This window comes from Solanum dulcamara, chromosome 5 (assembly GCF_947179165.1).
Source record: "Solanum dulcamara chromosome 5, daSolDulc1.2, whole genome shotgun sequence".
NCBI classification, from domain to species: domain Eukaryota; kingdom Viridiplantae; phylum Streptophyta; class Magnoliopsida; order Solanales; family Solanaceae; genus Solanum; species Solanum dulcamara.
This window is the reverse complement of record NC_077241.1, coordinates 79,345,251-79,368,480: the sequence shown is the minus strand read 5'-3', so window position 1 is coordinate 79,368,480 and position 23,230 is coordinate 79,345,251. Positions and strand designations below refer to the sequence as shown.

Genomic DNA, 23,230 nt, shown 5'->3' with positions numbered 1-23,230 from the left:
AGAAGTTACCCAACTGTATGGAATCCCTTGAGTGAGGTCAAAAAGGGTAGAGTGTATCGAAGTACAAGAAACAACATATAATAGCAAAAATTGACTGTGCAGTCAGCCAGAAGTTATCCATTGACAAATTTGGCTCCAAATCTATGACCAAAATGAAATGCATTTATTATATTGTTACAAATACAGCTTTAAATGACATTTAAAGGACGGACAAAAAAGAGAACCTTGTATGTATTGTATAAATAATATTGTACGTGACCATAGAGGCCACAAGTCAACCAGTCATGAATCAATATAAACGAAATGAATCGGGTAATCACATCCATGTAATCCAACTTTGAATAGAGGAAAAGTTGAGATCAGAATCCTTGACCCAGCACGCTCCTTGTTAAAGACAGCCCAACTGGATAGGATCTGTGAATCCTCATTTTGCTAGCAACTGGACCTTTGGCAAAATTATCAGTAAGATCTTTTCCTTCTGTATCCGTAACTGATTTTGGTGGTACACTTGATTCATTAGATTCGACAATGAACTCAAGCCCCTAAATTACAATACATTCTGTGATTAGACCTTGTGAACAACTGAATGGACGACCAAATCCAGTAAATAAGGTTCAAGAGAGTCAATGTACCTTCACAGAATTTTCCTTGGGAGTCACCTTTGAATGCTCTATCAGCTTAGCTTCAATGCCCTTCCCGAAATTCCAATTGCCAAAATAAGAAAACATCTTTATGTTTTGAAAAAGTAGGAAAAATGGACAGTGGAATATTTGCCCACAAAGAAAGTGAAACTACAGTTCCATTTTAATGCATAGCCAACAAATACGAGTAACAAACACCAAAATTTCCAACAGGTCGTGTTTGTTCTGATTACAATCAAATGATCATCATATATCATGGAAAGATGCCTAAGTTTTTCTTAGCAGTAGCATAATTACAGTTTTTATTGTTAGGTCAGTTACCAAGTCCTTTCAAGTAAATTTTATAGGATAATTTGACAAGCACCAAAGAAGTCAACGTTTAGCAGAATGGAAAGTCACAGTGATAGCCATTGATCACAAACGTAATTGGAAATGCAAAGACTCATTCAAAATGCAATGGAGAAAAGACAAGAAAAGACTTTAAGACACTGCTTGTATTCCTTATGGGAGGAAGAAAGTGAAGAGAGGAAGGACAACAATAGTTGAAAGGTTTTCATCTATTAACATAAAAATACCTGAATAACTTTAGTATTCTGGCCATCCTTAATGCCCCCAGCAACTTGGCACAAGTACCACAAACCAGAATTAGTCACATCCTGTGGGGTGGGGAAAATTAAACAAGCACAACTTGTGATGCAACTGCAATAGTAATAGACAGAACATAGGAAGAAGGGGCAAAAAGCATGTTGCAGACATATACAGATATTCACCTGGTTACTCTCAAGAAGCTCAATCTTCCCTTCCTGACAAATTGAGCAACAACAGAAAGATTACAAAATGACAAGCCAGCAGACTTTACTAGCACTGCTATAGTGGCACAATTTGTCAAGCAGTGTACTCACCAATCCAGACACCATCTCATGGATTATGTTTATATCAAAACCAATTTGATTCAGATTAGCCTTAACGTCTCTCACCTGCATAAAGAAACATATGATGTTGAGCACTGACAAAGAAAGTATCCCAGCGCCTTGATACATAAAGTCTATGACTAAGATATTCAAGCAAGCAATCAGTGATAATTATTTTCTGGCCTTAACCTTTACCCCTACAAAAATAATTTTTCTGGCCTCTAGTTTTACATGCAACTGACAATATTCAGGTCGTTAAGGCAAGTTCCTCCCAGTAATTTCTGTTATACGTCTCTCAAGTTTTGACAAAGCACTTGACGGTTACCTCATTCCCCTCATGATTTTTTTCTCACCATAACTGAGACAGAACTTAATATCTTTTGTCCTTTAGTGTGCTGGTGGGAAAACAGGAGTTACAGCAAACTACTTCTCACATGAGATAAAAGAATCCTTCCTAATACATCAATGTTAAAAGGAGAATGGGAAGAAAGGTTATTCTCCTTACATCATTAGTAATAAGCTTTGATGTCTCAATTTGCTCATCTAGCTTCCAGTCCAAGTTTTCCAGCCTCTTCGTTAAATGTCTTTTTGTAGACTACAAAAGAAATAGAAGTGAAAAACGTATGAGAAAAGTTATTAGCATATATACACAGATAATCCAGGAAATTGTTGACAATTCTTTACTTACAGCCAAAGCATCAGAAACGTTTTCCAACTGCTTAGACACAGATGCAACAGCATTCGCCATATTATGCTTTGTGACATACATTACATCAGAAAATGACCAACCCTGTGGAGGATTAGGAAGAGCATATGCGCTTTATAACAAACATATAACGAATATCCTAGGGGTGTCAATATATATAAACTGCAGCAGGGAACACTTGCCTTCCACTTCATGTAACAATATCCCATTGCCCCAACTGCGGCAGCTGGAAGAATGTAAGAAGCATAGCTCCCTAAAAAAGCAAAGGTTCATAACCATGTCACCTCTACTTCAACTGGATCATCCATATATTAAGAACAAGTAGGATATTTATATTCCTAGTATTCTAGCCCCAACTGGGGCAGGGATGCTCTTTGATAAGTAATCTTGTCTAAGGAAGACTAAAAACAAACAGAGATTAAAGAATTTCCCCTTTCATGTTGAGAAAAGGCACCGTAATTGGAGAGGTGTTACATAATTCAAAACTTAATTATCAAGGTCCATTTAAGAAATTGCAATCTCCGTTCTAGAGAATTCAGCACCGACACTAAGATGGGAGACACAATTTTTAGAGTTAACATGAGAAGACAAAAAAAACATACCACTGGTGGAAGAATCCTTATTGAAAATAGTAATTGGATTTGATATGCTCATCTCCCGAATCTCTTGTGCTAATTGTCGAATCTAAAGGTAACATCAGAACCAAGAAAGGTTTGGATGAGGTAACAAGTGGAGTCATATAAGAAACATGCCAAGTACTTGTTAGTTTGTAACATCACATTAACATATATCAGAGCTCTGTCTTGCCACTTCATTCTTCTTTGGATAAGTAACGTACAAAGAGGAACCATATCACTGACCCAATTTTAATATTAATGCTACATACAATGCCATGCACATTAATGCGCAAAAATCAACTTCATAAGTGAAACATATTTTGGTAGAGTAATGCTTCAAAGTTGTTGAAATGTATTGACCATCGTGAAGAGTCCCACATCAATGGGAAGGGAACTTGGACCTTTTATATGGTCTTAGACAATCCTCAACTTCCTGAGTTTTATATGGTCTTAGACAATCCTCAACTTCTTGAGCTAGCTTTTAGGGTTGATAGTTGAGTTAGGCCGAATGTCAATTTCTTTAACATAGTATCAAAGTCGGGTCCCCGTTCCAAGTCATGGTTTACCGATTTTGGACCCCCATATTAAATTGCCCACACTCCAAATGTCCAACCTGGCGTGAGGGGTGTGGTGTGTGTGAAGAGTCCCACATTGGCAATGACATGGGAATTTGGCCGATTCACTGGGTTGTTGTTGTTGTTGTTGTATATGGTCTTGGACAATCCTCACTCTTGACTAGCTTTTGGGGTTGAGTAGACTCAAAGTCCATTTTTTTAACAACCACTGAACAGCTTGTCTAAAAGCTTAAGTCATTAGAAATAAGATACTTCTCTTTATTTATCAAGGTTGCCAATACACCTTCTATTCTGATTATTTTTATTGAGTCATGAGCATATAAATATTTTTCTAATGGATAGAGGTGAGGCTCAAACCAATAACATAGCGTACTATGCTACTATGTTGGATTGTGTGACTACCTTATTAAAAGCTTAAACTATTACAAAGGAGACTCTCTTATTTATTTATTTATTTATTTTAGGTCAACAAAATAATGTCCTCTTCTTCTATTTGAAGGGAATGAAGATGGTACCAATGAGCTTTAAAGAATATTTTATGATAACCACTGTGACACAGCTAACCGGCTTCCCCTAATCTTTTGATTATTTTCCCCCTCTACCCTCAGCGACTAAATCAGAAGTGCCATATAGCATAATGTCTTGAATAAACTTGTATGCTTTTTACCTTTATTTTGTTTTATTTGCTTTTCCTTCAAAACATCTGATGAATCTACTTTGATAAGCACGAGATAATTGTAACACTAATAAAAAGATAACTGCAATACCTGAGCTGCTAGGAGAGCAGTGTCATATTTACCAGGTGATGTCTCAGCTGCATTCACGCCATTTATCACCTCCTGAAGCTGTGAGATCAGATCGGATAATCGTCCACTCTTCAATATTACTGACCCAGTCAAACCTACACCACAACCAAATTAGTCGGTCCCAAAAGGACGAACCTATAGAGATTTGAAGGAACTATTAACTCATATCAGAACTGCGACAAAACTTGAAGATGTCAATAATCTAAGACTGCTTTCTACCCAACATCTAATATCATGTCTGTGTCCTAATAAAATTTCTGCTCTAGGGTAGTATTAAAAGTATCTCCACTGGGGATGGGGGTCCACCAGATAAAATGCAACATGATAGAAGAGTCCTCTCCGCAGCATAAGATCCTTGAATCAACCACAACTACCTGTACATTCTCGTTCTCTTTCCCGTCCGAGAAGGGACTCCCTACTTCAATTAAAGCTCCCACACCCACCCCTTTAGTTTTCCTTTCCAATTCTAAAGCCCTCAAGGCCAGATATTAAGGAAATTTCAGATACTAGTTTAAAGGCCAGTGTAAAAATAGCCTATGATGATTATCTGAATACTGTAGTAGCTTAACAGAACAAAATGAATATAGAGGACTCTTATTGTCCACTTTAACTATTTGGGATTGCAGCATAGTCGATTGTTCATTACTGGTAATAAAATTACCTAAACAATCACTTTCTATTAGATCAAAGGTTTCGAATTATCAGCTGAGCTAAGCTAATTTAGTTTCCTTGAGCTTCAGAACCAAAACGAATCTGTCTTTCCTCCTTCCTTCTTTATGATTGACTACTAGAAGTAAAACAGCTATAAATGGAATATAAACCGATTGAATTTTTATATATTCGGAGAAATCACATGCGCCGACGAGTATGAGTACTTTGGAAGTGGCGATGCCGGTTTTGCATCGTCATGTTTCAGTGTGGTGGAGCTGCCGGCAGTGGAGCGAATTGTTGAATTTTAATATCTCCGGTGAACTTATATCTTTTCTTTTTTCCGTTTTCTCGAACTTATTGAATACGTTAATATAGAAAGTCGTCTGTTCTGCAATGGTTTAATTACACAAATTTACCATAGTCTGAACCCAAATTTACTGGGGGAAATATTTCAGTTAGGTGTTTGGTAAGAGAGATATGGGATAACTAATTTCGAGCTTAATTTTAGCATGAGTTTATATTGTGTTTAGTTGGAATAAAATCGCGAAATAACTTATTCCAAAATTGTAGTGTTATTTTTATTCCACATTGAGGATGGGATAACCTGGGACATTACCCTTTTGACTGGTGTTCACATTACCCTTTTACAATGTTCTCCCTTTTTCAATATATTCATTAAAATCCATACACGAGAAAAAGAGAAGGAAAAATAAATTGGGAAATTGGTTTTTGCCTACTCATTATCACATATTCACACTATTTACTATTTTATTTAGGAGAGCAGAGCTAGAGAGTCGGGCATTCATTCAAGTCTCTTTCATCGAAAAATCAATCTATATATACACGTTTTACATTATATGATAAATATTGAATATATTCATTCTGGGTAATCATGGTAGCTCAATTGGTTAACTAATTGAACTTTGCTGAGAGTTTGATTCACCAACTTGTAATCTCCTCTCTAATTTAAGAAAAAAATATGTATGTTACAAGGTGGAGGATCGAACTCTCGCCAACAAGGTAAAAGTTCAGATAACTAACTGAGCTACTAACGTTCTCCCAAACTAATAATATAATATCAAATATTAAAGAGTTTTTCCAAACTTTCATATTCAAAACGGTCATAGGATTTTACCATTTTATTATTCTTAACTCTAGTTTAATTTTTCTCATTCTAATTGATCTAGTGATCAATATTAATACAAAAGAATGTACAGTAAAAATCAAATTTATGCATTTTATTAATGGATGGGTTCAAAAGAGGCATAGGTAGATTGAAGAAATATCAAGGAGAGGTGATTATACAGGATATGACATGACTTTAGATGGGAAGGTGTGGAGGAAGCATCTATACGAGTAAATGGGAGTGTATTGGCTTGTTGCCCTTACTAGTAGGCGTAGTACTACTCTTGTAGTTTCCTGTTCTTCGATTTAGGTTTCTATATGTTGTTTCGTGTAGTTTGATTAAATGATTATCGTTGTAGTACTGTTCTGCTAGTATCTGTTGGTTTTGTTAAATTCTATTGTCTCTTGTACTTCCATTACGTCTTTTTCTAAACTATTTTGCCCTTGAACCGAGGGTCTATTGGAAACAATCTCTTTACCTCACCTCTGAGGTAAAGGTAAGGTCTACATATACTCTACCCTCCCCAAACCCCACTATGTTGGACTACATTGGGTATGTTGTTGTATTAATTTGCTTTTGCGATAAAAATCAACTCTCTTTAACTAGTATTAACTAAAACTAAAATTCACTTAAAATTTACTTTCTTAACATTTTGAATATTCAGCCATATATACCATCATATAATTCCTGCCCGAATTTCGCACCAAATTCACGTTTCTCTCGAGGTTTCTGAAATCATCCATCGCATTCCGAGAGAAAAAAATCGCCGAATTGCTATCTCCTCGGCCATCAGCGACAATGGGAGATGTGAAGAAATGGTGTGTTACATACACGAAGCATCTCAAGCAAAAACAAAAAGTTTATCAAGAGGGATTCTTAGAGCTTCAATCCTCTAGCCAAAAGGTGTGTTATTTCCGTACTTAGATATTCCATTTGCTGGTTTATACATTTTGAAATTGGTTGAAATACCATTTTTTTTAGCTGCTAAGAATTCTAATTTGGTAGATATCACGTTTCAAGTAATTTGAGAAAAAAATTGTAAATTAACCAGTTGTTTGGGAGTTATGACATGATTCCGTTTGAGTTGAGATCAGGCTGATCTAAGAACTTATGTCGGGTGAGTGCGAATTATCCCTGTGCTCATTGCTCCTGTTTGACAATGAGTCTGGACTTTGTATGTCATATTTAAGATGTAAATTATGTGCAGTTTCAAGTAATTTGAGGAAAAAAAAAAGAGTAAATTAACCAGTTGTTGGGAGTTAATACAACTTTGACTTGAAATCAGAGGCTGATCTGGGAATTTACTTCAGTGAGTGTGAATTAGCACTGTGCTCATTGCTCCTTTTTGACAATGAGTCTGGACTTCATATGTCATATTTAAGATGTAAATTATGTGCAATTTCAGTTCCATATATTGTTTTACTCACGTTTAATCCAATTTGATTTCCAATCTTAAGTTATGCAAACTTTTGATAACTTGGGCAGCGATATCAAGAAATTTGTTTTTGGGTCCATCTGTGTAGACATTTGGTGCGAGAGTATTCATGTAACTATTATGAGCTGCTGGTAAATGAAACTTCAGTAAGGCAATGTAGCATCTTAAGCAAAGCAAATCCAACAAATAAGCAGTGAGTGTCGATAGTACTGGAAGCAAAATGTAAAGAAATGTGTTAATGGTGTGGATTGTGGATTATTTGATTCACTCACTACCTTTAAATGCTGGATTATTCTCAAGCTGCTAGAGTTACTGACCCAGTCAAACCTACACCACAACCAAATTAGTCACGCCCCAAAAGGAAGAACATATAGAGATTTGAGGGAACTATTAACTCAGATCAAAACTGCGAAAAAACTTGAAGATGTCAATAATCTAAGACTGCTTTCTCCCCAACATCCAATATCATGTGTCTTTGTCCTAATAAAATTTCTTATCTATGGTAGTATTAAAAATAACTCAATCGAAGGTTGAGAATCACCAGACAAAATGCAACATGATAGAAGAGTTCTCTCCGACGCATAAGATCCTTGAATCAACCACAACTACCTGTCCATTCTCGTTCTATTTCCTGTCCGAGAAGGGGTTCCCTACTTCAACTAAAGCTTCCCCACCCACACCCACACCCACGCCCACGCCCACACCCACCCCTTTAGTTTTCTTTCCAATTCTAAATCCCTGAAGGCCAGATATAAAGGATGTTTCAGATACTAGTTTAAAGGCCAGTGTAAAAATAGTCTATAATGAATTCTCAGTACACTTTAGTAGCTTAATAGAGCAAAATGAATATATAGGATTCATATAGTCCACCTTAACTATTTGGGATCGAAGCATAGTTGATTATTCATTACTAGTAATAAAATTACCTAAACAATCACTTTTTGTTAGATCAAGGTTCCAATTTTCAAATTATGAGCTGAGCTAAGCTAATTTAATTTCCTTGAACTTCAGAACCAAAACAAATATCTCTTTCTTCCTTCCTCCTTTTGATTGACTACTAGAACTAAAACAACTATCAATGGAATATAAACTGATGAACTGTGTATATATATTCGGAGAAATCACCTGCGCCGACGAGTATGAGTACTTTGGAAGTGGCAACGCCGGTTTGCATCGCCATGTTTCGGTGTGGTGCAGCCGCCGGCGGTGGAGCGAATCGTTGAATTTTAATATCTCCGGCGAACTTATACCTTTTTCTTTTTTTCCTTTTTCTCGAACTTATTGAATGTCTTAATACAGGAAGTCGTTTGTTACGTGATGGTTTAATTACTCTGAAGCCAAAGTGGAGAAAATATTTCAAAGTTAGGACTCTGCCGATAAACAATAATTAATTTCGACATAAATTTTAGAATAAATCTATATTATGTTTATTAGAATAAAATAATAATTTATTTTAAAATTAATTATTCAGAATTATAGTGTTATTTTATACTACATTAAAAATAAGATAGCAATCCTAGGATATTACCTTTATGATTGGTGTTCACATTATCCTTTTGACAATTTCTCCTTTTTAAAATTTATTCCTTATAAAATCCATACATGAGAAAAAGAGAAAAAAAAAAATTGGAAAATTGCTATATATATATATATATATATATATGATATAATAAATATTAAATTTATCTATATCGAGTAATCATGGTAGCTCAATTGGTTAGCTAGTTGAACTCCCACCTTGTTGATGAGAGTTCGATTCGCCACCAAGTAATCTCCTCTCCAATTTAAGAAAAAAACTATGTATGCTACAAGGTGGAGAATCGAACTGACGCCATCAAGATGAAAGTTCGGATACTCAACCAATCGAGCTACTAATGTTTTCCCCAACTCTACTTCATTTGTCCGAATTTATATTCATTTTTCCTTTTAGTTAGTCTCCAAAAGAATGACATATTTTTATATTTAGTAACAACATAATTCCAAAATGTCCATGTTATCCATGATAAGATGAGTTATAGTCACACAAATATTTATTATTTTATTTAGGAGCGGAGCTAGAGAGTCAGACATTCATTCAAAACTCTTTTTTATATTATATAATAAATATTGAATCCATCCATGCCGGGTAATCATGGTAGCTTAGTTGGTTAGCTAATGGAACTCCCACCTTGTTGGTGAGAGTTCGATTCGCCACTATGTAATCTCCTCTCTCCAATTTAAGAAAAAAAATGTATGTTACAAGGTGGAGAGTCGAACTCACGCCATCAAGGTGAAAGTTTAGATACTAAACCAACTGAGCTACTAATGTTCTCCCCAACTAATACTTCATTTGTTCGAATTTAGATGACTCGTTTTCTATAATTAGTAACAACTTAACTTTAGAATGCCCATGTTGCCCTTAATGAGATGAGTTATAGTCACACAAACATTTATGACTTATTTTCAACCACAATTTTTTTTAAAAAATAATCTAAAATTTTGTGCTAAATGAAACAACGTCAGATAAATTGAGACAGAATAAGTAACACCTTGTTTGGATGGTTGTTACCCGTTGTATTGTATTGTTAGTTAAAATACAATGTTTGTTTTGATTGTTACTTAAATTTTATTGTATCATATCGTTTAAATCTATCGTTAGGTAACGATGAAAAGACTCATTTTATGTAACGACCGATTTGGTGTGTTCGCATCGTTACCTTAATATTTTCTTCTCGTATTGTCTTTATTTATTATTTAATAATTTATTTCATCTTTTACCCTACATTTTCATAGTAATTCTACCTTGTACCCTATTTGTTTTGTAAGTTTTATCATTCGAATCATAGATGTGTAACATTATGTAACGATGGAGAACGATACAATATATCCAAACACTGCATTAATTAAAATAATACAACACGATACAATACAACACAACACAATTCAATACAATACGATACATTATGAAACAACACGTAACAACCATCCAAACAAGGTGTAATATAATACCAAACCAATATTGAAGAGTTTTTTCTCTAAGTCTCATACTTAAAAGGTTGTTTTGTGATGGTTTGATTGCACAAATTTACCATTGTTTTAACCCAAATTTACTAAAAGTATTTCAAAGTAACAATTTACTCTCAATAGAAAGTTAAGAAAAAACACCACATGACTTTTATAGAATTGTAAATATTCTCATATCTTTATTTAGAGATCTCGAAAATTCTAAATACGTTGTCGTCTTCATTAGAAAAAAAATGGATGTGAATTTGAATTGTTAATGAACAGTAGTCGACTGGTGTCCACAATACCCTTTTGACAATGTTCTTCCTTTTTTCAATTTATTTATTAAAATCCATAGATGATAAAAGGAGGAAAGAAAATTGAAAAATTGGTTTTTGCCTATTCATTACCACATATTCACACTACAATAAAACCTCTTAAAATTAATATTATAGTAATCATAAAATATTATTATTTTGTAGAGATATTATTTAGTTGATAAATTAATATTTATTAATTTAAAGAGTGTTTTGTTTTATATTAAATAAACCCTCTTGTGAAAACGACATTCATGAATTTAAGGTCATGATTAATAATCTCGGCTACGGCAATAAGATGGATGTCAATAGTCTGTTAGATTACCCAGGTGAAAATGATACATGTACAGAATCCAGAGCTTAGAAGAAATTGTGGATACAATTGGAAAAAACAATATTGATGATAAAGTTGAAGACGATACAATACCTTTGGAATCAGTTACGCATAATAAAACACTTATCGCATCTAGAACTCTTTTCAATTTTTTTGTGCAATTCGAGAAGACAACACGTAAACTTTTGGATGCAATAAGAAAAGTTAGAGATGAGTTTCGACTATATTTTAAATTTCAACAAAAAAAAAGCACACTAGAATTATATTTCACTAAATTGTCTTAAATATCTTTGTACTTTTAAAGAATTATTAATTTATAATTTAATGAGACCATATATTTATACAGTAGTCTTCTGAAAATAAATTATCTTATCAAAATTGATGATTTTTTCACTAACTCAAGTCGGGATCGAAGAAAAATATTATTTTTAGAGAGATTCTACTTTATTTACTATTCTATTTAGGAGAGGGCTATAGAGTTGGGAATTCATTCAAATCTTTTTCGCCGGAAAATCAATGTATATATATATATATATATACTTTTTTTAATATTATATAATAAATATTAAATCCTATCCATTACGGGTAATCATGATAGTTCTATTGGTTACCTAATTGAACTCCACCTTGTAGGTGGGAGCTCGATTCGCCACCACTTAATCTTCTCTCCAATTAAGGAAAAAAATATGTATGTTACAAGGTGGAGAATCGAACTCACGCCAATAAGGTGAAAGTTCAGATACTCAACCAACCGAACTACTAATATTCTCTTCAACTAATAATATAATATCAAATATTAAAGACATTTTCTTAGTGTCACATTCAAAACGTTTATATGCTTTTACCATTTTATTATTCTTAACTTGAGATTTAATTTAATTTTTCTCATTCTAATTGATCTAGTGATCAAATAATACGAAAGAATGTACAATAATAAATAAATAAATATATGCATTTTATTAATGGATGGATTCAAAAGTGGTAAAAGTAAAGGTAAACTGAAAAAAGTATTGAGAGGAGGTAATTAAACAGGACATGACTCAATTACAACTTATCGAAAACATGAACTTAGATAGAAAGTTTGAGAGAACAAGAAATAGGGTAGAAGGTTAGTTGGTATGAGTGTATTGGCTTGTTGCCCTTACTAGTATGCGTACGTACGACTGCTCCTATAGTTTCTTAATCTTCAATTTAGATTATTATCTGTTGTTTCGTGTAGCTCGATCATAAAAATATTGTTATAGTACTATTCTACTACTATGTGTTGTTTTTGTTATTTTTTATTATTTCATTATTTTTTTCTAAATTATTTTTATCTTCAATAAAAAATCTATCGAAAACAATCTCTTTAGCTGCAAAATAGAGGTAATTTATACTATATCCTTCCGAGAATCCATTATATGGGATGGGGATGTTATAGTTGATGAAAATCAATTCACACTTTTAAGTTTTAACAGTTAAAGTTTAACTAGTACTATTAACTAAAACTAAAATTCACTGAAAATTTATTTTCTTAACATTTTGAATATCCAGCTATATGTATATCATATAATTCCCGCCTAAATTTCGCACCAAATTCACATTTCTCTTGAAGTTTCTGGAATCATCCGTCGTATTCCGAGAGGAAAAATTCGCCGAATTGCTATCTCCTCGGCCGTCGGCGACAATGGGAGATGTGAAGAAGAAATGGAGCGTTACGTACACGAAGCATCTCAAGCAGAAGCAAAAAGTTTATCAAGATGGATTCTTAGAGCTTCAATCCTCCAGCCACAAGGTGTGTTTTCATATTTTCACACTTAGATTTTCCATCTTCAGATAAATTTGCTTGTTTATACATCTTAAAATTGGTTGAAATACCATTTTTTAGCTGCTAAGTATTATAATTTGGTAGATATCATGTTTCAAGTAATTTGAGAAAAAAATTGTAAATTAACCAATTGTTTGGGAGTTATTACATGATTCCGTTTGAGCTAAGATCAGGCTGATCTGAGAATTTGTGTCGGTGAGCGCGAATTAGCACTGTGCTCATTGCTTCTTTATGACTGTGAGTCTAGACTTTGTAGTTTTATTTAAGATGTAAATTATGTGCAGTTTCAAGTAATTTGAGAGAAAAAGTAAATTAATCATGTGCAGTTTCAAGTAATTTGAGAAAAAAAAAGTAAATTAATCAGTTGTTGGGACTTGATACAAATTTGACTTCAATCAGAGGCTGATCTGGAAATTTACGTCAGTGAGTGCGAATTAGCATTGTGCTCATTGCTCCTTTTTGACAATGATCCTGGACTTTGTATGTTTTATTTAAGATGTAAATTATGTACAGTTTCAAGTACTTTGAGAAAGAAAAGTAAATTAACCAGTTATTTGGGAGTTTTTTGACTTGAAATCAGAGGCTGACATGGGTAGTTACGTCAGTGAGTGTGATTAGCACTGTGTTCATTGCTCCTTTTTGACAATGAGCCTGGACTTTGTATGTTTTATTTAAGATGTAAACTATGTGCAGTTTCAACTAATTTGAGAAAAAAGTAAATTAACCAGTTGTTTGGGAGTTATAAAAAAATTTGACTTGAAATCAGAGGCTGATCTGGGAAGTTATGTTAGTGAGTGCGAATTAGAACTGTGCTCATTGCTACCTTTTGGACAATGAGTCTGGAGTTCATATGTTTTATTTAAGATGTAAATTAAGTGCAATTTCAGTTCCATGTATTGTTTTACTCACGTTTAATCCAAATTGATTTCCAATCTTCAGTTATGCAAAAACCTGATAACTTGGCAGCGATATCAAGAGATTTGTTTTTGGGTCTATCTGTGTAGACATTTGGGGCATGAGTAAATATGTAACTATATGAGCTGCTTGTAAATGAAACTTCAGTAAGGCAATGTAGCATCTTAAGCAAAGCAGATTAAGCAGTGCGTGCCGATAGTATTGGAAGAAGAATGTATAGAAAATGTAAAGAAATGTGTTAATGGTGTGGATATGGATTATTGATGTACTTACTACCTTTAAATATTGGATTCTTCTCAAGCTGCTAGAGTTATATTAGTGCTACTATCAAGGAGTCTTCTGGTACCTAAATAAAATATGTTTGGAAGGGGATGTATGGACTATCCTTGCCGGTTGAATAGAAAGGGTTTGTGGGTATGGTAAAACCGTAAAATCCACCATCAAGCAGTTATATGTAACATAAAAAAAAGGTTCTGGCTCTTATACAGGTAATGCTCTATGACGATTATGAGAAGCTATTAGGCGTTAAGATTTTGAAGAATGATAATGATGTCAAAGCAGGCGAAACATTGGCATTTGATTCTTACCTTGTTGATATTGGCGATCCTCACGGTGATTACAAACCTATACCCATATTAAATACTAAACTGATGAAAAAGGAAGTTCCTGAGGAATCTGGGCTACTGCATTCTGGAAAAAGATCAGCTGCTACTGGTATCCTTCAACATTCTTTCTTTTGTTTTCGCAGTTGTTTATGATTTGATGCTGGTGGTATCCTTCAACATTCTTTCTTTTGTTTTCACAGTTGTTTATGATTTGATGCTGTTCTTTATTTTTATTGTCTGCACATGATTATTCTTTTTGCAACATTTTCTTCTTTGTCCTTCAGATAATAGGATATCTAATCTGGGGAAAAGGAAAGCATTGCCAAGTACCCTAAGCCCATCACAAAAGATTATCAGAGGTTTGTCAGATGATTTCTGTTTTGCTATATCAGTGAAGTGCAATAATGTGTTCTTTTTTATTTCATTCGTCGCTGTTTCTGACATGATGAAGTTCACAGCATGAATTCATGAGGGCCTGTACAAACACATGATTTCCTATCATTGAGTCTCTGATTGTGAGATTATGGCCCTTATGGGTTTAATATGAGTGTGAAAGTTCAAGCTGTCCTTTATTAATCTATCTGATGTGTTTTGTCTGTTAATGTTCCAAGATTGAACTATTTCAATGACAAATTTAAATTTGCAGAGTTCAAGAAGAATGAAGTACGCAAATATAGTTCTTCTCCAGGTTCCCTTGACACGACAAAGTCGAGCACAGAAGGTAGGGAAATACTTTTGCAGCTGTGCCAACTATTATTTGGTGCATTTTTATGGTAAATAATTTTCTTGTTTCAAGCTTAGAAACTTTGATATTTTTACTTCCTCTAGTCCAAATTTAGTAGATCCAGTTTCTTTTAGTCAGTCCAATTTTCTGAACTAAATTGCTGAAGCTCTTTTGCAGCATTTCCCCAGTTATTTTTCTTGATTCACTCATTGTCTATGGAAGTAAGAAGACATCTGAAACTATAAGGCAAAACATGAAATTTACTTCAGAATGGTTCTTATGTTCATTCTTCATGAAAAAGAAAGACCACTCTTCATAATCTTATGTTCAGTCTATGAAAAGAGATGCTTCCCTCCCATTTCATTTTCAAACCACTGCATAGCTGGATGTTTCTTTATGTACCCATACACAACTAGTCTTCATAGGGACACTTTCTCTTGGTAAACAATGAGCTTGTTCATCTTCCATATATATATATATATATGAAGAGCTTGCTCATCGTTTCATTAGGTTATGAAGATGTCAGTTTCTATGTTCCTCTTGTTCGTGTATTCATCTTTTGGGTTTTGAAAATATACCAAAGGGGCCTGTCAAACCCTCACCTACCTCTGGATGAATTAAGAAAAGATTTCATTAAATTAGTACAACCTTGAGTTGCTTTACTCGAGGTGTAATGTACTTTTAACAAAAGGTCCTACTTTCTTCGAATCTGAACTTTACTTTGAACAATATCTAGACCAGACTACTATCAGAAACACACTAGTACCTTCTTCTCTTAGGGCATGCTCTAGTCAAATGAACCAGCTAATTTGAGATGATAATACAAGTGAAGCAGGCTATCATGTTTCCACTACTGGATTTGAAAATTCAGCTCACAGATTGCAGTTTCTTTCCATCTTTCAGTATTTTCTGAGAATGAGTTTCTATTTTGGTTTTCAATACAGAATGGCAGGTATTGTACACAACACAGATGACTCAAAAGAAAAAGAAGTTCCATGATGGGTTTCTACAACTTGTGATGTCTAGCTCACATTGCAAGCAGGTTGGTTTCTGCAATTATTTCTCATCTAACTTATATTTATTGAACACCTTCCACTGGTCCACATCAGCTTGTCACTAACATCTGTGTGCTTGGACCTCAAAAAGTATATTTTGCTCCTTTTTTTTGTTTAGTTTTATAATATGTATTAGAATTGCATCATCAACCTTAAGCTCCCCCTCCCTCAGCCAAAGCAAAAAAATTTTGCTTTCTTATGAGAGCAATGTAAAATATTAACCCATATACACAATGAAATTCCTTTAAAAATTATTACTCCTATTGTTAACTTCTGGACTTCCAGTTAAGGTCCACATACCAAGAGCCACAAGGTATGGCCAGGGAATCAGGGGTGGAGCAAGAGGAAGGGGGAATGACAAAGAGAAAAGAGAAAAATAATGGATGTTAGATCCGGTTGTAATAGGAAGGCAAGGAATAAGATACATTTGAGCTAAAATATGAATAGATAGTAAATAAGCAATAGAACGTTTACCAAAATAATTTCATATTCTTTTGACCGAAGTCCCACACGTTAATCACACAACTTTCAGATGATGCCAGGCCTGTGTAAGTAGCTTTCTGTTGCTTCAATGCATCTAGTTCTTGATACTGAAAAGATTGGTTTCTATACTAGCTTATCTGAACCGTAGCTGTAAAACTTTGTGAAAGAATGGTGTTTTTCTTTCTAATTTTTCAAGTAGAAGTGCATAGTTTATGCTCAATATTACGTCCTTATATTGCTGACTTGTTTTCTGAATAAAGCCATTTGCTGATTGTTTCCAGATCATGCTGTATGATGCAACCAGGAGACTCCTAGATAGCAGGTTTCTCAGAAAAAGCGAGAGCATCATGTCTGGCGAATCAGTCACATTTGATGGTCACTTAGTGGAGATAGGAGAATGCGAGGAGGTCCAAAAGTCTCGAAAGGACATAAGTTTTCCTCAAGGAAAACATATCCCGGAACTTGGGAAAAGAGGACCAATACACGGGGAAGTCGCTGTCCATAATAAGTTTCCAGCTGGTAGGTCTGACTTTGTCAAAAATAAAAATTCAAAAAAAGGCTTATGTAGGTAGTCCACCCTATAATAGATGTTTTCTATGACTATCTAGTTCTGCACATCCTATTATCTTGGACTTATAAATGGAACTTTGAAATTATCATGTCTTTAGTTTTGGATGGTCCAGCTTCTATAAAAATATAGATTACGTTTCAAGAAGTTCTCTGAACAATATTGTTTTTATATTTTGAATTTGATTATCATGTTTCACTTGTTAGGCTATTTTAACAAGTTGTCCTCTATCTTAATATGACAACTTTTTCTTAGACTCTGTATTGGTGTAAACACCCTTCCTTCATGTTTAGTCACAGTAATAATCCTGAATCTATGTCTAACAGTCTGGACTTTATAAGCATGCCACTTGAATTATTTAGAACTTGCATTCCTAACAACATTTCAATCCAACGATGATGATCTTCAATTCTATTTCTGGATCCACCATCTTCTGACACCAGTGAACAATGAACTCTACTCTTAAACTTAGCATCAAGTTAAAATAGGGCAATAGATACAGGATGGAGTGCTACTAGTTATTGGACAACCTCCAGGACTTGTTCTTAAACTACTATTCTATACGTTTTTTGCAGAATGGGATGCCATGTATACTACTCAAATAACTCAGAGGGCAAAAAAGTACAGTAATGGAATCCTTAGACTTTCATCCTGTGGTTCCTACCAATCTCAGGTTAGTCTATCCATCCACACTCCCCACAACTGTAATTAAGTTCATCTTAGTCCAGTTTGCCGAGGATTTGGTTGATAAGCATGTCTGCTCTTATCTTAGCTTTTTATCTGCCTAGTATTTCTATGGTTGCAAAGATTTCTGGAAGCTAATCATCAGGTATCTAAATCTTTGCATCAAGAATTGATTCAGATTTTCAGCATTAAATGACCGACTATTTTTTGACTTCCTAATTTGGATTTTTATCAAACATCAATCAAAATATTTAGCTGATGATATTACAGATCTCAATCTTATTAGCTAGTTCTGACATAAACACACACCACAAACAAGCCAGGTTACTCTACTTACAGAAGACAGGATCATACTATGCCGAAGGTTTCTCAAGTTATCAGAACATGTCACAACTGGAACTACATTGAATCTGCCAAATTACTTGGTTGAAGTTGGCGACATAAGGACGAGTCTAGAAGGTAAGTTTCTATGCTACATGGATAATTTTCTTGCTCTCCTCAATCAGTAAGGTAAGGTTGATCATTTAGCAGTCACATGCTTTCACTGTCTTGACAACTCTATATTTGTGGACCTGATTTCATTGCTATGTGCAGGAAAACCTCAAAATGGTGCTTCTTCCCAAGAGCATGCACAATCTGACATTAAAATATCTGGACCCGACAATATCAAATTAAGTAGGAGAATATCCTCTGACAAGCCAATTCCTAATAGTAAGTCTGTTGGCAATTTAGTGTATAAAATGATGTTGATCTCCAGAAACAAAGCAATCTTGCCTTTTCTTTGCTTAGACATGCACTTTTATTTTGGTTCTGCAATCAAACTTCAGTACTTTTCACAAGTATTTAGATATCGATAAGTAACAGCAAAAACTTCCCCTTCCTCCACTACTTTTTATACCATGTTGTTACATAGTATCACACATGATTACAACAACATCAGAAAGGTATATTACAGGCTACAGAGCTCATGATCTTACTCTCAACATCTAGAACTTTCACTATGCTCACTTTTCCTGCTTCCAATTGGCATTGCTTAACAGGGGAACCTCAAATTGGAGCTTGTTCACTGGATCATGTGGATTCAAAGACTGCAAGTGTTAACAACACGACAAGTTGTAGGGTATCCAAAACTAACTCCGTTCGTGCAGGTAAGCTGTCGGTCTTTTCCTTGTGTAAGGAGCAGAATTTTACTTTTCTCCAGAAGATCTGGTCAAGATCATTTGCTCATGACTTTCAGCCATTGTTGTTAATCTATGGAACTCCTAATTAAGACAACAAATTGAAAGATTTCAATCATATTGAGTTGTATGTGGCACTACTTAGGCTGGATCAAAGAGGCTTTAAAAATGGTAAACCCATGCAGGAACTTTTGAAGGCTCTTAGTATTTGTCCCTTCACCATCTTAACAAGCACCTGTACTTTTGAATTTGTGGACGTATAGTTTGCTGAGCTTCCTTACCTTGGATTAGTTCCTGAAAATCTTACACGTGGGGAACTGGCTAATTGTCATAACTTTAGAAATGCTTTTTCTATTCAAAAAGTGGCATATGTAGGTCACAAGAAAATTATTACGAGTAATTTCAAACAAAAAAGGAACAAAATGTCAACAACTTTAGACAAGGGGGGAGTAATAGGGTTAGGACAAGAGTGTAGAAATGAGGCAAACAGAGAAACAAGAACAGAATCAGCAAAACAGATTGTGGGGATAAAGAGTTGCGCTGGAGTTAAAAATCTTACTGTTGAAATCATTTTGTGATGTTTGATTGAGGTAAAAGAGGAATGATGGGAGAGGGGAAGAAAAAGAGGGTTGCAAATTATTTCCCTTGTTTGGAAGGTGTAAAAGTGGAGGGATTTGAAATTTGGATACTCAGAACTAAAAGTGGAGGGGTTAGAGATTATATGATGCTCAGAAGTCAAACTGCGGTGGTTTGAATTTCGGATTCTCCTGTATAGCATCCTTCTGAACCTCCTTGTTCACACCAAATAACCGGAAGTAAATCATCCATTGTTTCTATCTCCTGTACCATTCCTATCCTTTTCATGATACCACACATAGTGACAGCAAACTGCAATTTTTTCTTTTGATTAAGGAAGTCATAAGGTTTATTTGGGAAAATTGTGATATGGTGTCATCAAAATGAAACCCCCCAAAATCTGAATCCCTCCTTTAACAAATGTTTTGTTTTTATGATAAGTAGATATGACATGTTTTCTTTCTTCTTATGCAAATGAACATGCTGACAGTAATTACTCTGTTTTAGCTTAATCAAAAATGTCAGTGGAAATGGATTTTCCTTCCACTGTTGTACATTTGTGTTATTGACAATGTATGACTTTCATATATTTTTCTTGGGGATAACACTGAGCTGCCTTTGGCTTAATGTTTGTGTTAGAGACCAGCTTAGCTTGATACTTAAATCAAGTTAATAATCTCCAACTTCATACTATATAAAGATAAATATCAAGGACTGGTGTATATCTATCCAGTTCAACTGATGAATTAGACATGCATATGTGTAATTCATCGAGTAAGTTAACTTACTTCTTTTTGGCAAGTACGGCCCATAGTGTTTTCTTTCTGTCAATCTAGTCAATTGCTAAATACATGTTTTTAGTTTTTGATGCTATGTGCCTCATGACAGCCCATGAAATCTTGTCCTTTCTTAAAAAACCCGTCACTTCGGAAGGTGCTGTCACAGTAAGGGACAACACAAATGCCGGCGAATGCCAACCACTGCAGTCATCAAGTCTTGTTTGCAGTGTTATTAAGAGTCAAACAGAGGAAAATCTCCCGCAAGACTTCAATGCTGAAGGTAGTTCACCAGAGCATAGGGAAGAAGAAATTATCATGACGCATAGCAACGACAGGAACATCTCAGAGATGAAAGTTACTGATGCATTTCGATTGGACGGCATATCCCAATCATTGGATTGTGCCAACCAAAGAGTATCTCATACTCATTCATCAGGCTTGTCTACAGGGTAAGTATTGAAATTCATTTCTTGGTTAAAAATGATAACATAACAGCTAAACCCCCTTTGATTTGTCAACTTTTTCTGCTCATGTATCTATGGTTGTGTTATGAAAACCCATCTTAGCCATGAAGTGAAGCAAAGCAAGAGGTTATCACTTAATAGGTGAAGCCATGCACTTCAGAGAAGTTTGCACAAAGTGATTCCAGCGAGAATCATTGCTGCTTTGAATCTCAACTTTGAGGAGCTGGATTAATATGACATCATTATATAATGGATGCTGAAATTAGTTATTTCAGTTGCAACTAAATTCATAGATATTTGATATTTTTAGTCTTACATAACTTGTGTGCTTTACTTCAAAGAAGTGTGAGATTCAGTTCTCTCTTTTCGCATCAAACTCCATGGACCTTGTCGCTTTTTTGCACTTTCTTCTTTTAATAACATTAGTCTATGGATACTTGGCATATCAGGACAAGACATATCTGACAGTTTTAAATAGTACTTGTCATATTTGGTTTGAATTAATTCTTTCCAGATTAGCAGCAGTGGATATCTGGTCGTGTGATATAGAATACACTCTCACAGAGAGAAGGTCCCCAACTGAGAAGCAGAAGCATTTGGCTATTCCTGAGTCAGACTCTAAGGTTCAAACCGTTGAAATACTCTCCCACGAAAGGTCTAGCAAAATTTCAGAAATCGAGAAAGCATCTGAGTCAGTCTCCCACCAAGGCAAGAATTCTCAAGAACACATACCAGCATATCAGTTACCTACTTCCTCCAGTCCATTTTAATGTCTTTAAAGGATTTGGCACACTTGTTAAGATCATTTCTCCTCAAAATGAGTATACTTTTGCTGAGATTTTTTTTACAAATTGTATAGATCATTTATTAGAGCAATGGTAGTATGGGAAAAAACACTTTTTGGTTTCCTAAATCGACATTTATTTTGGACAAAAAATTGTTTTGCTAAACAACATAAAAATTGGACTGGACACAGTATTAACTACATTTGCTGTCATTTGTTTCTATCCATGCAGATAATCCTAGTGGCTCAATGCCTGCATTAACAGATACGTCCAACAAGGTAATCCATTGAACTCCCTGTTCCTTTTTGAGCTTCGAGTCAAATGTCAAGTGGAGAGTTCCTTCTCCTACATAACAAAAGGAAAAAGCCCCAAGGCAAGCATTCCAACCAAACCAAGAATAAGAGGCCAAGAGGGAATATGAGTTGAAAAGTAGGGGAAGAAAATATTACCAATTTCAAAAAAAAAAAGAAAGTAGGGAAGAAAAGGGTTGTTTGAAACAAAGGAGAAAAGAGGAACTTTGGAGTTAGAATATTGGTTTTTGGTGGAAACTAGTAGAAAATTATATGTATGCCAATCAGTTTTTAAAAGTAGAAGATTGGAACACCAACTTCTCATTCATTATTTACTTAAATGGATTCACTAATGCCGATTATAACATTGTTTCCATGTGACGAAAATTACTGTAAGAGACTGCCACTGCCACCAACACTTGTTTTCTGACAATATCTGCTGTTTTCCTTAGCCTTCTGCGGATTACAAGCAGATGGATACCCAGTGGCAAGAGGGATTTTCTGGTGTGCTCAGTGATGCATCAAATGATTCTGCTCCACAGTTTCCTTGTATCTCAACTAAGATAAAATCTGAGCATGACATCAGTACAAGCAAAATGGATGATTTTCCAAGTTTTGATCTTGGATTTGACTAGGATTATTGTAATATCGTTTTGTTCTTTTCCATGTATCAGCAAAGTACCATCGGCAAGGCTTTTGTAATGGTTATAGTTTCTTCACAATTACTGTTGATTAGAGGGAAAACAGAGTTAAAAGATATACTGAAAAATTGAAGCTTACAACTTTGTGGATATTCTTATTACTGAACTGGGTAAACTTTGTATGAAGTGAGGGCATCTGCATAATATGTTAGAGTAAGACTACTCAAATAATATATTTTTCATTTTGAGTTCAAAATGCTATTGTACATTGAATTACAGTATTGTCAATATCTATATGGAAACTTACATGAAAGTTTAAAATGATTAAGAAATATTCCCTCTATCCCAATTTGTATGACAGTTCAGATTTTAAGAGTCAAATCGTAATTTTTTGTATGTTCTTTTATATATTTTAAATTGTTAATTTTTGTGACTTAAAATACGTTTTAGGTAATTTTTAAATATGTAAATTATTTTTGTTGTATGTTCAAATTTATGGTCAAAACAAAAAAGTTTTTGACTCTCAAAATCTAAAGTGAGTTACATAAATTGGGACGGAGGGAGTATGCAACAGT

General features: G+C 34.5%; 2 protein-coding genes across 2 annotated transcripts; one reads left to right on the top strand and one right to left on the bottom strand.

Moving 5' to 3' along the window:
- Positions 1-142: 142 nt before the first annotated feature.
- LOC129890196 (uncharacterized) lies at positions 143-8,799 on the bottom strand. Its single transcript, XM_055965757.1, has 11 exons — positions 8,594-8,799; positions 4,218-4,351; positions 2,861-2,942; positions 2,441-2,511; positions 2,241-2,342; positions 2,058-2,147; positions 1,544-1,618; positions 1,412-1,444; positions 1,217-1,297; positions 633-692; positions 143-542 (listed from the first exon to the last, which is right to left on the bottom strand). Exons 1-11 carry the CDS (start codon positions 8,646-8,648, stop codon positions 360-362), a joined length of 966 nt encoding a protein of 321 aa, XP_055821732.1. The 5' UTR covers positions 8,649-8,799; the 3' UTR covers positions 143-359.
- Positions 8,800-12,668: 3,869 nt separating this feature from the next.
- Positions 12,669-22,865, top strand: LOC129890195 (uncharacterized). Its single transcript, XM_055965756.1, has 14 exons — positions 12,669-12,875; positions 14,312-14,537; positions 14,713-14,787; positions 15,075-15,149; positions 16,097-16,194; positions 16,972-17,209; positions 17,834-17,931; positions 18,266-18,401; positions 18,537-18,653; positions 18,983-19,090; positions 20,585-20,924; positions 21,454-21,647; positions 21,956-22,002; positions 22,467-22,865. Exons 1-14 carry the CDS (start codon positions 12,768-12,770, stop codon positions 22,647-22,649), a joined length of 2,043 nt encoding a protein of 680 aa, XP_055821731.1. The 5' UTR covers positions 12,669-12,767; the 3' UTR covers positions 22,650-22,865.
- The last annotated feature ends 365 nt before the right edge of the window (positions 22,866-23,230 follow it).

What these genes read in the sequence shown, in the direction of transcription:
- LOC129890196 (XM_055965757.1), bottom strand. Translation starts at nt 8,648, where the DNA reads ATGGCGATGCAAACCGGCGTTGCCACTTCCAAAGTACTCATACTCGTC. An exon ending in ACGTTTCTGATGCTTTGGCT is followed by an intron (nt 2,148 to 2,240) that starts GTAAGTAAAGAA and finishes TTTCTTTTGTAG; the next exon opens with TCTACAAAAAGACATTTAAC. An exon ending in CCAAGGAAAATTCTGTGAAG is followed by an intron (nt 543 to 632) that starts GTACATTGACTC and finishes ATTGTAATTTAG; the next exon opens with GGGCTTGAGTTCATTGTCGA.
- LOC129890195 (XM_055965756.1), top strand. Translation starts at nt 12,768, where the DNA reads ATGGGAGATGTGAAGAAGAAATGGAGCGTTACGTACACGAAGCATCTC. An exon ending in GACAAAGTCGAGCACAGAAG is followed by an intron (nt 15,150 to 16,096) that starts GTAGGGAAATAC and finishes TTTTCAATACAG; the next exon opens with AATGGCAGGTATTGTACACA. An exon ending in CTAGCTCACATTGCAAGCAG is followed by an intron (nt 16,195 to 16,971) that starts GTTGGTTTCTGC and finishes GATTGTTTCCAG; the next exon opens with ATCATGCTGTATGATGCAAC.